This window comes from Clinocottus analis, unplaced genomic scaffold (assembly GCF_023055335.1).
Source record: "Clinocottus analis isolate CAN_PGR_092001 unplaced genomic scaffold, fCliAna1.0.p SCAF_13, whole genome shotgun sequence".
NCBI classification, from domain to species: Eukaryota; Metazoa; Chordata; class Actinopteri; order Perciformes; family Cottidae; genus Clinocottus; species Clinocottus analis.
The window spans coordinates 17735300-17747500 of record NW_027175854.1 but is presented as its reverse complement, the minus strand read 5'-3'; the positions used below and the strand labels follow the sequence as shown (position 1 = coordinate 17747500).

The 12201-nt window shown below is 44.3% G+C and overlaps 1 protein-coding gene and 1 long non-coding RNA gene across 2 annotated transcripts in view; both read right to left on the bottom strand.

Annotated features, from left to right (window-relative positions):
• The window catches only part of sec31a (SEC31 homolog A, COPII coat complex component), an 18209-nt gene extending 7790 nt beyond the window's left edge, over nucleotides 1–10419 (bottom strand). The window contains exons 1-19 of the mRNA XM_068573972.1: nucleotides 10233–10419; nucleotides 8996–9075; nucleotides 8241–8563; nucleotides 8052–8147; nucleotides 7597–7737; nucleotides 7351–7493; nucleotides 7150–7249; nucleotides 5501–5662; nucleotides 5193–5345; nucleotides 4862–5107; nucleotides 4694–4768; nucleotides 4550–4591; nucleotides 3627–4328; nucleotides 3143–3281; nucleotides 2845–3023; nucleotides 1998–2124; nucleotides 1757–1902; nucleotides 972–1145; nucleotides 621–887 (exon numbers count right to left, since the gene is read on the bottom strand). Coding sequence (XP_068430073.1) covers nucleotides 621–887; nucleotides 972–1145; nucleotides 1757–1902; nucleotides 1998–2124; nucleotides 2845–3023; nucleotides 3143–3281; nucleotides 3627–4328; nucleotides 4550–4591; nucleotides 4694–4768; nucleotides 4862–5107; nucleotides 5193–5345; nucleotides 5501–5662; nucleotides 7150–7249; nucleotides 7351–7493; nucleotides 7597–7737; nucleotides 8052–8147; nucleotides 8241–8563; nucleotides 8996–9074 — 3294 coding nt within the window. The 5' untranslated portion in view covers nucleotide 9075; nucleotides 10233–10419. The remainder of the gene's footprint in view (nucleotides 1–620; nucleotides 888–971; nucleotides 1146–1756; nucleotides 1903–1997; nucleotides 2125–2844; nucleotides 3024–3142; nucleotides 3282–3626; nucleotides 4329–4549; nucleotides 4592–4693; nucleotides 4769–4861; nucleotides 5108–5192; nucleotides 5346–5500; nucleotides 5663–7149; nucleotides 7250–7350; nucleotides 7494–7596; nucleotides 7738–8051; nucleotides 8148–8240; nucleotides 8564–8995; nucleotides 9076–10232) is intronic.
• An 874-nt stretch (nucleotides 10420–11293) lies between these two features.
• LOC137784294 (uncharacterized) lies at nucleotides 11294–12135 on the bottom strand. Its single transcript, XR_011077385.1, has 3 exons — nucleotides 12036–12135; nucleotides 11609–11663; nucleotides 11294–11393 (listed from the first exon to the last, which is right to left on the bottom strand). It is a non-coding gene; the product is annotated as an uncharacterized lncRNA (long non-coding RNA).
• Between the last annotated feature and the right edge of the window lie 66 nt (nucleotides 12136–12201).

The following is a 12201-nucleotide window of genomic DNA, read 5'->3' as shown; positions in this document are numbered from 1 at the left end:
TTGTTGGCTGAGAAAGTCGATCAACTCAATTCAATGCGAAAATACTAATTTCTCTGGTATTTAATTCACACAAAATTATCGAAGAGACTTTTTAATTCATTGACCTACCAGAAAATATACTATATTGTGATATATATTGTTATCGAGATATGAAATGATAGAAGATTTTGCGCAGCCCTGATAATAATACATGAAATGTTCCTTATTTGTTATTTATTTAGGTTCTATATTAAAATGTAGTTATTGCATTCACAGAATGCTGATGAATACAAGCTGTCTGTATGTTGGTGTGATGTGTTATAATAACACATTTAAAAGTATTTGGAGTGGACGCTTCAGATAAAAAATAAGTTTGTGTAATTACTCTCGCTGCCAGAAGGGGGAGACAAAGCGTCTGCACTGCGAGCTTTAAATGCATCTGAGCTGTTTCAATTAAAAGCTGCCGCAAACAGAACTGCACCAGCTGCCAAGTTTTCCTTTTAGCCACAAACTAAATGTTTATTTCAAGCAGCGACACTCGTCTGCACACGAGAAGCTGCTTCCTGTGAGTTTTCCTTTACTCTTTGAAAGGTAGTGAAAGCATGTGGGTGAAGTTGGGGGTTAAACTCAGAGGAACATACTGGCTGGTAATACTGCGGCTGTGCCGGGGCGGAGGCCGCCGGTGTAGGCATCGCCACCGGAGCCGCTGCGGTGGGCTGAGGCGCCATGGCGGGCTGGATCGGGTTGAACGGATACCGGGGCTGAGTCTGAGTCGGGGCCGGCGGCTGAGCTGGAGCTCTCTGGGTTTGTACCGGAGCTGCCGGAGCCGGAGCCGGAGCTGCCGGAGCCGGAGCCGCTTGCTGCCCCAGAGCTCGACTGAGACGGTCACGAAGCTGCTGTACGGAAACCTGTACGGGTCAAAATGAGAAAAGTTGAACTTATAAAAGGTCAAATCGGCTTCACTGAAGGCTTTTCCTGAACGGTCAGCGCACCTGGTTGCTGTTGTCCGGCAGGTAGGCGATGGCGGTGGACAGACTGCCCTGCGACGCCAGCAGGGCGGCGTACCGGCTCATCTTCTCGGCCAGCAGGACGCCGATGGCGGCGGGGCCGGAGCGCTGCGTCTGCTCCACGGCGCGTCGCAGCACCACCACCTTCTCCACCAGGTCCTGAGGGACGGACACACAGATCACACGGACCAAACGATCCAACTTGCAATGACAGTCTTTTTTTTTGCAGAAAGCACATTTGACCACTTTCGTTTTCCACCATTTTAAACCACTTGTGGACAGCAGAAACCACATGTTAGACACACCACTGAGCTACTAGCCTATTTACACACCTGGCCGGCGTGTTGGCGACATTATAATTCATGTTTCGAACCACCTGACGAGTTTACCTGCAATATGAGCTGTGCTTTTATGCTCCTGGAGGATGTTGCCCTCCACTGTATGCAGCTTTTAAGCCTCTTTCAGCACATCGTTTCGCTGCCTGGCCCCCGATTTTACGGTTTTGGTTCACTCTCAATGCTCTCATAATAATTTGGTCGCAGCAGGCAGCTATTTTACAGAAAAAAAAATGTCTGAAAAGCTGCTGCATGCTACTCGCTAAGCAGCAGACACAGTTAGCGACCAGCTGGTGAGCATTTGGCAGCTAATGAGTCAAATGTTTCCCTCAGGGGGGTGTTGGAGACCAAACAGAGTTAAAAATAGTGAAGATCGGACTGAGATGTTGCCCCAAAGTGTTTGGGGTTGTTGCAGGTTTAAGATGAGATGCACACCTGGAGGGAGAGAGGACAGTGTCCGCTCTGTGATCTGGTCCAGCAAGACACGAGCTTCTCCACGTTCCCGGCACAGATGTAGCACAGGCAGGCCTGGGCCTGCAGCTGGGCGTCCGCCGCTGCCTCCAGTCTGCCCCCCAGGAGGTCTAACGAGGGGGACGAGTTCAGTTATTTACAAGCCGAGAAACAAGGGAGTTGAATGAAACGACACGCTGCATGTCCCGCGTGTCCTTGAACTAACCGCAGAGCGGAGAGAACTCGTCGGGCTGAGCGTAGGTCATCACGGCCGCCAGCGCCTCCTTCCAGTTCTGCAGCTCACACGTCTTCAGGATGTCGTGCCAGTCCTTCATCACCACGGCGCTGATCAGCTGCAGCGCACGAACATGACGTGAAGGAGATTTATACTTTATCAATGATCAAGAGGAAATGAGTTGTCATCAGAGTAGAGCCTAACACTTTACAGACAGCAAATGGAATAAAATAAACACACAAAATAAAATAAAATATAAGAACAGGGATAACAGATATATAGAAAAAATAAAAAATAAAAAAATATATATATATATTTATATATATATATATACATATATATATATAAATATATTTTTAAATAATTTAATTTAATAATATATATATATATATAATTTAAAAAAATAATTATATATATAATTATTTTATATATATATAATTATTTTATATATATGTAAATAATTATATATATAATTAATTTATATATATATATATACACACACACACACATATATATATATATATATATATATATATATGTATATATATACATATACATATATATACACATATATATACATGTATATATATATATATATATACACACACACATGTATATATATATATATATATATATATATATATATATATATATATATATATATACACACACACACACACACACACAATATAATACAAATAACTGCAGTGTGTATTAAGGAGAATTAAATTAAATGTAAACAGAGTTACACTAATTAATTCATTAGTTAAGTTACAATATTGCTAAAAAAACAACAACCATGAAACTTTACCGTAACAAAACTCAACCCTGCCCTCACCTTGGTGATCTTGCTGTGCGTCTTTGTGAAATACTTCTTCTGGGTTTTCTCCAGCAGCTCGGCTCCTCCGGCGATGGCCAGGATGATGCTGTCTGCCATCCGGTTGTCGTGGAGACAGAGCTCCACGGCGCCCTCGAAGTCGCCGGTGAGCAGCGCCTGAGTGATGAGCCCGTCCACGTCTGGCAGGAAGAACCAGAGGTCAAACCAGGACGGAGGATTCATGACACCAAAAACCAAATCAAGCGTTTCCCCGACTCCCTTCTCTGGGTGAGGGGCTACGTCATGTTAGCGTCGTTACCTTGACCGATGATGAGACTGACTCCTTCCGCTTGAGCCGGAGTCGGAGCCGGAGCCGGAGCCGGATCCACCGCGGGCTCCTCGACCGGAGCCGCGGTGACGGGAGGACTTGGCTCCTCCTCCGCTGGAGCCGCCGCCGCCTGAAACAACAGAGAAAACTACGATTTCCAGGATGTTTAAACTCTTTTCTGGCTTCTTCGCTGTACATTTTGTACCGCCGCGTTGAGCATGAACCACTTTTTGTGTCTGAGGAGGCTGCTGAGTCCAACGCAGACACCCAGTGGAACAATTCAAACGTACTGTTCTGGTGCTTTGTGTCAAGACCCACCCGAGATATACTTCACGCAAGTAGCTACTTGACTGCTCCTGGACCCGGTCTGTACAGGCCCGCAGTGCTGAGAAAAGGTCCAATCAACCTTAAATAGTACAAGAATCCCCTGTATGTGTTAACCCGTCAGCTGGGCTGTTCAGTGACGAAGGTTTACCTCTTCCTCTTCCTCCTCCTCGTCCTCCAAGGGGATCTCCTCTTCCTCTGCTTCCTCCTCTGGTAGAATCGTGTCCACATTTACTTCTGGTTCTGTGGGAGGAGCGTCTTCTGGATCCGCCGCCGCTGACTCTTCAGTCTCAGGGATGAGAGCGGAGTCCAGTTCCACCGTGGCGGCGGCGGCTGCCGGCTCGAGGTTTGCAGCGGCGATCATATCGAACGCCGCCTCGGGAGTGTCGGCGGGGGCCGCCGCGGCGATCATATCGAACGCCGCTTCGGGATTGTCGACGGGCGGCGGCTCGGCGGCAGCAGCGATCATATCGAACGCCGCTTCGGGATTGTCGACGGGTGGCGGCTCGGCCGCTGCAGCGATCGCGTCGAACGCCGCTTCGGGATTGTCGACGGGCGGCGGCTCGACTGCAGCGGCGATCATATCGAACGCCGCTTCGGGATTGTCGACGGGCGGCGGCTCGACTGCAGCGGCGATCATATCGAACGCCGCCTCTGGAGACTCGGCGGGCGGCGGCTCGGCCGCTGCAGCGATCGCGTCGAACGCCGCCTCGGGAGCGGCGGCGAGCGGCGGCACGGCTGCTGCAGCAGCGGCAGCGATCATGTCGAACGCCGCCTCGGGAGTGTCAGCGGGCGGCGGCACGATGCTGACTTCTGGTAAAGGCTGCAGCCGGATTGGAGCCAGCAACTCCACCTGAATATTGAGGGAAGATATGGGTTCAAAGTCAGGGGGCTGCGGTTTAATTTTCAATGCAAAAAAATTGAAAAAAGGAGAAAAGGAAGAGTGAAATTAATATGGAAATATAATTAGTTATTATACGAGAGCGGCGTCCATCTTCTTAAGAGTATTTCCCAAAATATCAAACTATTCCTTTAACATGCAGCATGAGATTAAATGCTCCAAACAAAACGTACCTGCGGAGGCTCAGCAGGCTTTTCCTCCAGTGCCGCTGAAATCTGACAACAAAAATGTACACGTGTATCACAAGAAGCGCACAAAAACATATGTAAATATATTTATATATAAAGTCTTAAGGTCGTCTAGGAAATACGTCTCACCTTCAAGGCCAGCTCCTCTTTGTTGTACCCCAGCAGTTCCAGGTATTTGCTTCGAATGTCACTTTCAAAATTAGCCTGAAAACACAGATTAAAAAAAATAAAATTAAAAAAAAGGAACGCCAGCATTCCTGACGGAGAAGAAAATCGATCTTTTCAGGTTTGCCGTACCTTGAGGAAACACCAGAGCGTCTTCTCGAACTCGTTTCCAGCGGCGTCGATCTTTTCCTGGCAGAAACCCTCGAAGCTGCCGCCGCTCAGCGTGGCCTGCAGCTGCTGGGAGCGCTGCAGGAAGGCCGTCTCGGTGACGACCTGGCTGATGCGCACGAGGTGCGAAGACGACGACGGTTGCTGCTGCTGCTGCTGCTGCTGCGGGTTCGGCTTCGTGTTCTCCAGAGACACCAGCTTCCCGCCGAACTGATAAACGAGAGCCACGAAAAGGACGGTTCAGGCGAAAGAGCGGCGACGCTCGAACCCGTCAGAATCAAAAAGACACACTCACGGCAAACGAGGCTCCGACGGGCCGGCGGATCCACTTGGGCGGCTTCTTCAGAGGGTTGACCGTCAGCGGCGGCGCCGCCGTCTGGGGCAGCTGCAGCGGGGGCATCGTCTGCCCGGTGCCGAACGGATCCATGTTCCCAAACGAGTTGCTGATCTGGAACCAGAGGTCATACATGATTTAATTCATATACGCTGATTATGTACTTTTATGTTGTCGAACCAAACTGAATGACATGCTCTCCTCGGGTAGGCTTTGGTACCGCTGGCTGCCTTTGGTCCAGACTGAACGTTCCCAGCTGAGCCTCTCACCTGGTCGGCTTGCCTCTGGCTCTGCGCCTGGTTGGTGCCTCCCATGATGGAATAAATGTCGATGTGTCCGTCGAAGCTGGCGGCCGACAGCACCGCGGGGTTCCTGGGACACCACCGGATGTCAAAGCACCACTGGCTGCTGGTGGGCAACTCGTACAGCACCTGAGGATCCAAAAGCAGAGGATTCACCGCAGCTGCAGGGGGGATTTAACCTGGAGGCTACATTTTCAAATAAAAAATATTACGATTACAATAAAATATGATAAACAAACAACCAATATGAGAGTATGTTAAAATATGTCAGTTGTTAAGCGTGTTAAGTTGTGTGTGGATTAAATCCTGGGGAAGTAAGAGTCTGGAGTCAGTGGAAGCGGTTTTTGTTCCTGCTTGTCGGAGCATTTTTAAATGCTGACGAGCATAAAAATCAAGCTCAGCAACACATTAACCGCTGGTAGACCAGCGTGATGTTTTCTCCCGCGGAAAGAACCATGTGATTGAGGCGGGACCAATCACGGACAATCACATTTTTTGATTGTCCAAAATTTGTAAAACTTTTTTTTTCAAAAGAAACGCTGCTGATGCCGTTATTGTGTTTTTAGACTGAAAGTCCGGGATGGACCCCTTTTGAAAAAAAAATTTGTTTGTCAAAAAGATTTTTTTTTTGACAAAAAAATTAATTGTCCAAATTCTCAAAAGAAATTGTCAATTTTTGTCAATTATTTTTTTGGATTAAAAAAAAAAAAAGTCAAAATTTGAAAAAAAAAGAAATTGACAATTTGGACTTTTTTTAAATCAAAAAAATAAATAAAAAATTGACAAAAATTGACTTTTTTTTTGACAATTTGGACTTTTTTTTTCAAAAAGAAACGCTGCTGACGCCGTTATTGCGTTTTTAGACTGAACGGTCCGGGATGGACCCCTTTTGAAAAAAAATTTTTTTGTCCAAAACATTTTTTTTTTTCACAAAAAAAAAAATTGTCCAAATTCTCAAAAAAAAAGTCAATTTTTGTCAATTATTTTTTTTGGATTAAAAAAAAAAAGTCAAAATTTGTAAAAAATAAATTGACAATTTTTTTTTTTTTTTTTTTAAATCAACAACAGCGTCCGCAGCGTTTTCAAATGTCTTCGTTTTAGGGGTTTTAGTAGCGTGGACGCAGCTAAAGTTACATGTTTTTAACTAAAGGAAAACTAGGCGAGGTGTTGCTGCCCGAGGGGAAATTCTTCAGGCTCCTTTGAGAAAACACTTAGGGCCAAAACCTCCGTCCCTGCAGGCGAGGAAACTTTGTGACGACACAATCGCACAAATCATTAAAATGTTAAGAGTGTCTCAGTCTGTGTTTCGGGATCATTTGGACTCAAACTTCCCGGCAGACAAATAGCTGCAGGGACAAAGTCACAAAACAGGTTTACGTTTAAGCTTAATTACATTCACGCGAACAAGAATTGTCCTTTTTCTTTTAAGTTGTCTAAATCCAGTTCAGCCACCTCGGCGTTTTCAAACTGAAGCAGCGTCAGCAAGCGTCTCCGTTTGGGTGATTTAAAAACGCCGGAGTCGTGTGAATGCGCATTTAAAAAAAGAAAACATCGCCGTGCGGATGTAGCCTTGTGGGACGGTTTCTTTTCTTAAAACATGCAGATGAAACACCCACCTCTGCTGTGTTTGGATTCCAGCAAAGGATCCTGTTGTCCTTCCCGCAGCTGAGGAGCAGCTCCGGATCAGCCAAGCTCCAGTCGATGGAGAGAACGCCTCTGTGTACGGACGACAGCACAGTCGGGTCTTAAAACACCACGCGCTTTGTTAAAGGAAAAGCTTTACGTCGCCACATTGCTCCAGTGTTATTTTTTTTTACCGTGTGTGGTTCTCTAAAATCTTGAAAGGAGAGGTAGCGAAGCGTAAGTCCCACATCTGGATGACCGGCATCCGGTCGTCCTCCGACGACACGACCAGCTGAGTGGCGACTTCCGGGTTCCACGCCAGACCGGAGCAGTGCATCTGAACAAAAAACAACCAAGAGGACGGTTTAAGCCGAGTGGATCGTGAGAAAACCGAGCCACAAATTGAGACTTTATCTGAGTGCGGAGGCGGAACAACGTACTCTGTTGCTGTGGTCGCTGACTTTAATGATGAGGTCGTTCTTGCGGAGGTCCCACACCGAGGCTCTGCCGCTCGGGCTGGCCGAGGCCAGGATGTGCTGCACCTGTCGGTTCCACGACACGCAGCCGATGTCCTCCAGGGGCTTTCAGACGAGACACACAAGCCGTTTCTCTCGTTACACTTTCATTAACGCTGTTACAAGGTGTATATACATGCATGAGATATTAAAAACCGCTCACTTCATTGAAAAATCAATCAAATTATATATAAAAAGAAGAACTTTCCTTTGGGGAAATGATCCCTTGATCCCTCTTCGTTTCAATTCTAACATTTTTTTTCTTTAATTTAGAGGGTATGATTTACATTTTGTTTCATACTTTGTAGAAATGTTATTATGCAGCAAACTTAAATGAGTCTTTGAGATTTTAAATCCAAAGTAGAGTAAAGAAAACCAACCTGAGTTTTAGGTCCTGGTGTCATCGGAGAGCCAAAGTTATTCATGTCCCAGATATAGATTTCAGACTCATTCCCACCCGATGCAACCAGGTTTGTCTGCAAGAGAGAGCAACGAATAAATACCAAGTGAGTCTCTGCACTCTATATTTAAACTCAGCGACAGCAGAAGCTGAACGGAGGTAAACTTACCTGGAACGGGTTGACGTCGAGCGCTCTCACGGGCCCCGTGTGCTTGTCGCTCTCAGCGATGATCACGTCGGTCTCTCCCGCCATGATCTTGGCGGGGTCGTACAGGATGACGTTGCCGTTCTCGCCTCCTGCAATAAGGACCCCAGACGGGTGGCCTTCCCCATCCATTCCATAGGGACCCCACACCAGTTTGTGATATCTGTGTGAGGAGGAGAGGGTCCCACATGACTTCATGTCCATAGACGGCTCAGTCAAGTCCAGCTCGAAAAACTCCAAAGAGGCATTGGTGCTGAAGGAGGCATCCAGCTGCTGGGCTGATGTTCCTGCAGAAAGAGACCACAGACATCTTTGGTGTCACATCATGCATGATGCTGCCTCTTACTTATCCAACTTCTACTTATTAGACTTAGGAATGCTCCAGAGAGCCAACTAAGGAGGAACAAAGACTCAATTATCAAGAGATTTACTCCTAACTACAGCAAGCAAATTGTTTTTAAGAAATCCTTTCATTTGGTCGGTGATTTTCTGCAGAAACGTGTAATTATAATGTTTATAAATGACAAAATAAATGTATACTGCAGAACTATTTTTCCCATTCTTGTCATTTGTCAATGGACCAAAGCGGACAAACAAATAACCTGTACTCTGTGAATCCAACGAGGACGTACGGATGGCTGAAAGGCAGGAGTTATATAATGTCCAGGGAAAACACCAGACAGCAGCCAGCCTGTGCAGGTGCTTGCTGTGTCTCTTACCTGTCGCCAGGTAGATGGGGTGGTGCTGTGCAGGGCTCCAGCTCTGGATGGCTGTGCGGTTGATCTCTTTAAGTTTCATCCTGGGGGAGAAAAATAAGTGCATTTATTGAGTTTTTTTTCCTTCATGTGGCTTCTGCAGGAGTCACCACAGATAACATAGGATGCATTATTCTTTAATTATGTTTATGCAATTTAATTTTTTGTTCAAGTTTGTCTTCAAACAACACTTTTGCATGCTCATATAAACATTGACTACTAGTCACTGTAACTGTTCTTGCTGTGAAAAGATCCACTCCCAATGTACACAGTGTATGCATTTAGTACTTAAGTTAAAATGTTCTCTTTGTTCACCTGACAGTGTTTCCTTGCTAAGCCAGGGTGACAGTATAGTAACATAAAAAAGAATATTGCACTAGATACAGTCCAATACAGACCAACCTGCATGTATGTGTGAACAACATACTTGGCAATAAATGGTTTTCTGATTCGGCAATAAATCCGCAACTTGTGACAGTTAGTTTGTTCAGTTTTGGTTTAAAACAGTTGTAAAGAGATGTTTTTAATGCACATTCTGGAGGATGTTGTTTGTGGTGCTGTGAAATAGTAATACGCCTAACAGAGAGGTGATTCTGTTATTTCCTCTCCACTAATTGGTATGAATTGGAAACTGAGTGCAAGTAAATAAATGCACTAAAGATAAGAAGCCTAGTTAAACTGGTCAATGCATGTGATAGGTTTATAAACAAGTAATTCAGGGCTTATACATACACAACCTTTGAGCTGTGCATTGTCACCATTCAGCCCTGCGACTGTAATAAACACTGCATTTACATGGCAGACAAAAGGGCTTCTTTAACGTGACACTAACTACCACTCGTGCACCGCATTGTTGCAGCAACAGCGTGATCTATTTCTCCAGAAAGGGAGGAACCCGTCGGCGTACTTAGTTACTTACACTCAAAGGTTAACATAAGGAAAAACAAAAAGTACAGAACAAGCTAGCTGCACGCTAACAGCTGACGGACCATTTACAGCCACACAGCAATGACAAGAAAGCAGTGTCTGTAGTTAAATGTGCAGAAAGCTGGCTATTCTGCAGTATATTGTCACTTTTTGTAAATGCTTTTCCAGGTACAGCATGTCCTTCAGCTACAGAGCCCGCTAGCTGCCTGCAGAGATACATAACAGTGGGAAGACAGTTACACACAGGTCTTATTACACCACTAAAGCGGCTTACCTTCCCTTCTTTGCTCCCTCTCACAGGAAGACACACACATACGATACGTGACAAACGCTCCTCCACCCGTACAGGTTCCCCTTTTTTTAGGTTCTGCTTTGTGATTTAAAAAAAGAAAACACAAGAAGAAGGAGGCTACCGGGTCCCGGCTACTCCAGACAGATCTCCACGTCCCCACTAGGCTCCATCAACGTGGCACTAAGAAACAATGTCCTCCTGCCACGAAGAAGAACGACAACTTCCGGGGGGACGTCCAGCGCTACCCCCGACCCCTGCTAGCACGCTAGCTATAGTTTTACATAAATAACACCATAGACTGCGTATAATAACCTTTAACATAATAATTATATTAATATAGTACGAATGACTAATATAACTAAGTAATAGCATATCCATTTGACAGATTGTGGTGATCTAAACTGCTATAGTTTAATATATTGTACACTGATAGCATGCTAATTATGTTATCTATAGTTTCACCCTGCTAGCATGCTAACTTGCCTAACATTACCCTTTACGCTACAAACTAAATAAAACTTATTTTTTAAAGGCCTCAATATTTTTTTTGTTTGTTCATTTAAATCACTTTCATTTGTTTTTGATATTATGTTGAATATAAAACCCCTGCATTTATGCAGCATATTTTACTACTTAGAAAAGTAGAAATACTCAGAACTCAAGTACACACACTCCCATTTGAAGTTAAAGCCTTTATTAAAAAATGTACTTAGTAAAAGTATTTTGTTCAATTGCCATAGACTGTACTAAAAGGTTTTCAAAGGTAAAGTATTCATCTTAAAAGCGGAAAAAAGTACAATATTTACCTGGCATTTTTGAATAAATTAATTTTAAATCATATTACAAGATTTGAATAGATGTTATTTATCATTTTCTACTAATGTGACACACTTCTGATAATGTACAGGGAGTGAAATAATTTAATCACACAATGAGAATCTGCTATTGTGTTCAATGGAGTCAACATAACTAATAAAACAGGGACAGATATAACACCACATTGCCCCAAAAAAACACCACACACACACAACTTTACTTCACAATATGTATTTATTTGGTAATGAATAACTTCCAGTGCTTTTGGTAGATGTAGTCCAGTGAATAACTCACTTTCACTTCAACTTCAACTTCAACAGGTCGACTCTGAAAGAACAATGAACAAAGCAGATATAAGTTAGGGGAAGTTAAAGTCACACTGCAACAGCTCTTCAGATGGAAAATTAACGCCAACACCCTCATTTAAAAGAACATGAGTAATCTTCCCCAGACTTGTGAATGGGTCAGATGGGTAGTGATTGGTATAATCATTGGGATGGCTTCTCACTTCACTATATAATAAACAGAACTGCAATACATACATGCATATCAGGTCCACACTGCTCATTTCACTGGAACCGGTGTTCTTCAGCTGATCTGCCAAAACATTTGTAACAATCAAAAGAGGATCTTAAGTGCTGCAAAAAAAGTTATTAAAAAAAAAATACAAGGACAAGCATTGGGATTATAGAATGTATGCCGAATTTAAGAGTTGTTACTTTAGATTTTAAAGTGTTTGATTCGTGTTGTGTTGGCTCATGAACCTTGGCCATTGAGCAATTTCACACTAAACAACTACATTTTTTAATAGTAGTTTGGTGTGGCGCCTCTCTGGAACATGCAGTCCTTTCCCGACCATGTGCTCTGGCGACGCCGGACTTTACTACGGAAGCGGGATAACCGTCCCGACTGCGCCACTTTATCACCAATACCAGAGTAATAACGGATTTAATTATGTCATTTACTTACCGAAGCGGAAAATACATGTTACTTCTGCTAACATATGTATATTAAAAGAGCTCCGGCAGGGTTCTGACCCTACAACTGCTCCACGTCTGCTACAGTTCTTCACGACTTCTTCTGCGTCTTCTTCAATTCTTCTTCTTCTCGAGGTTAATGGAAGTTTCTCCTCCAT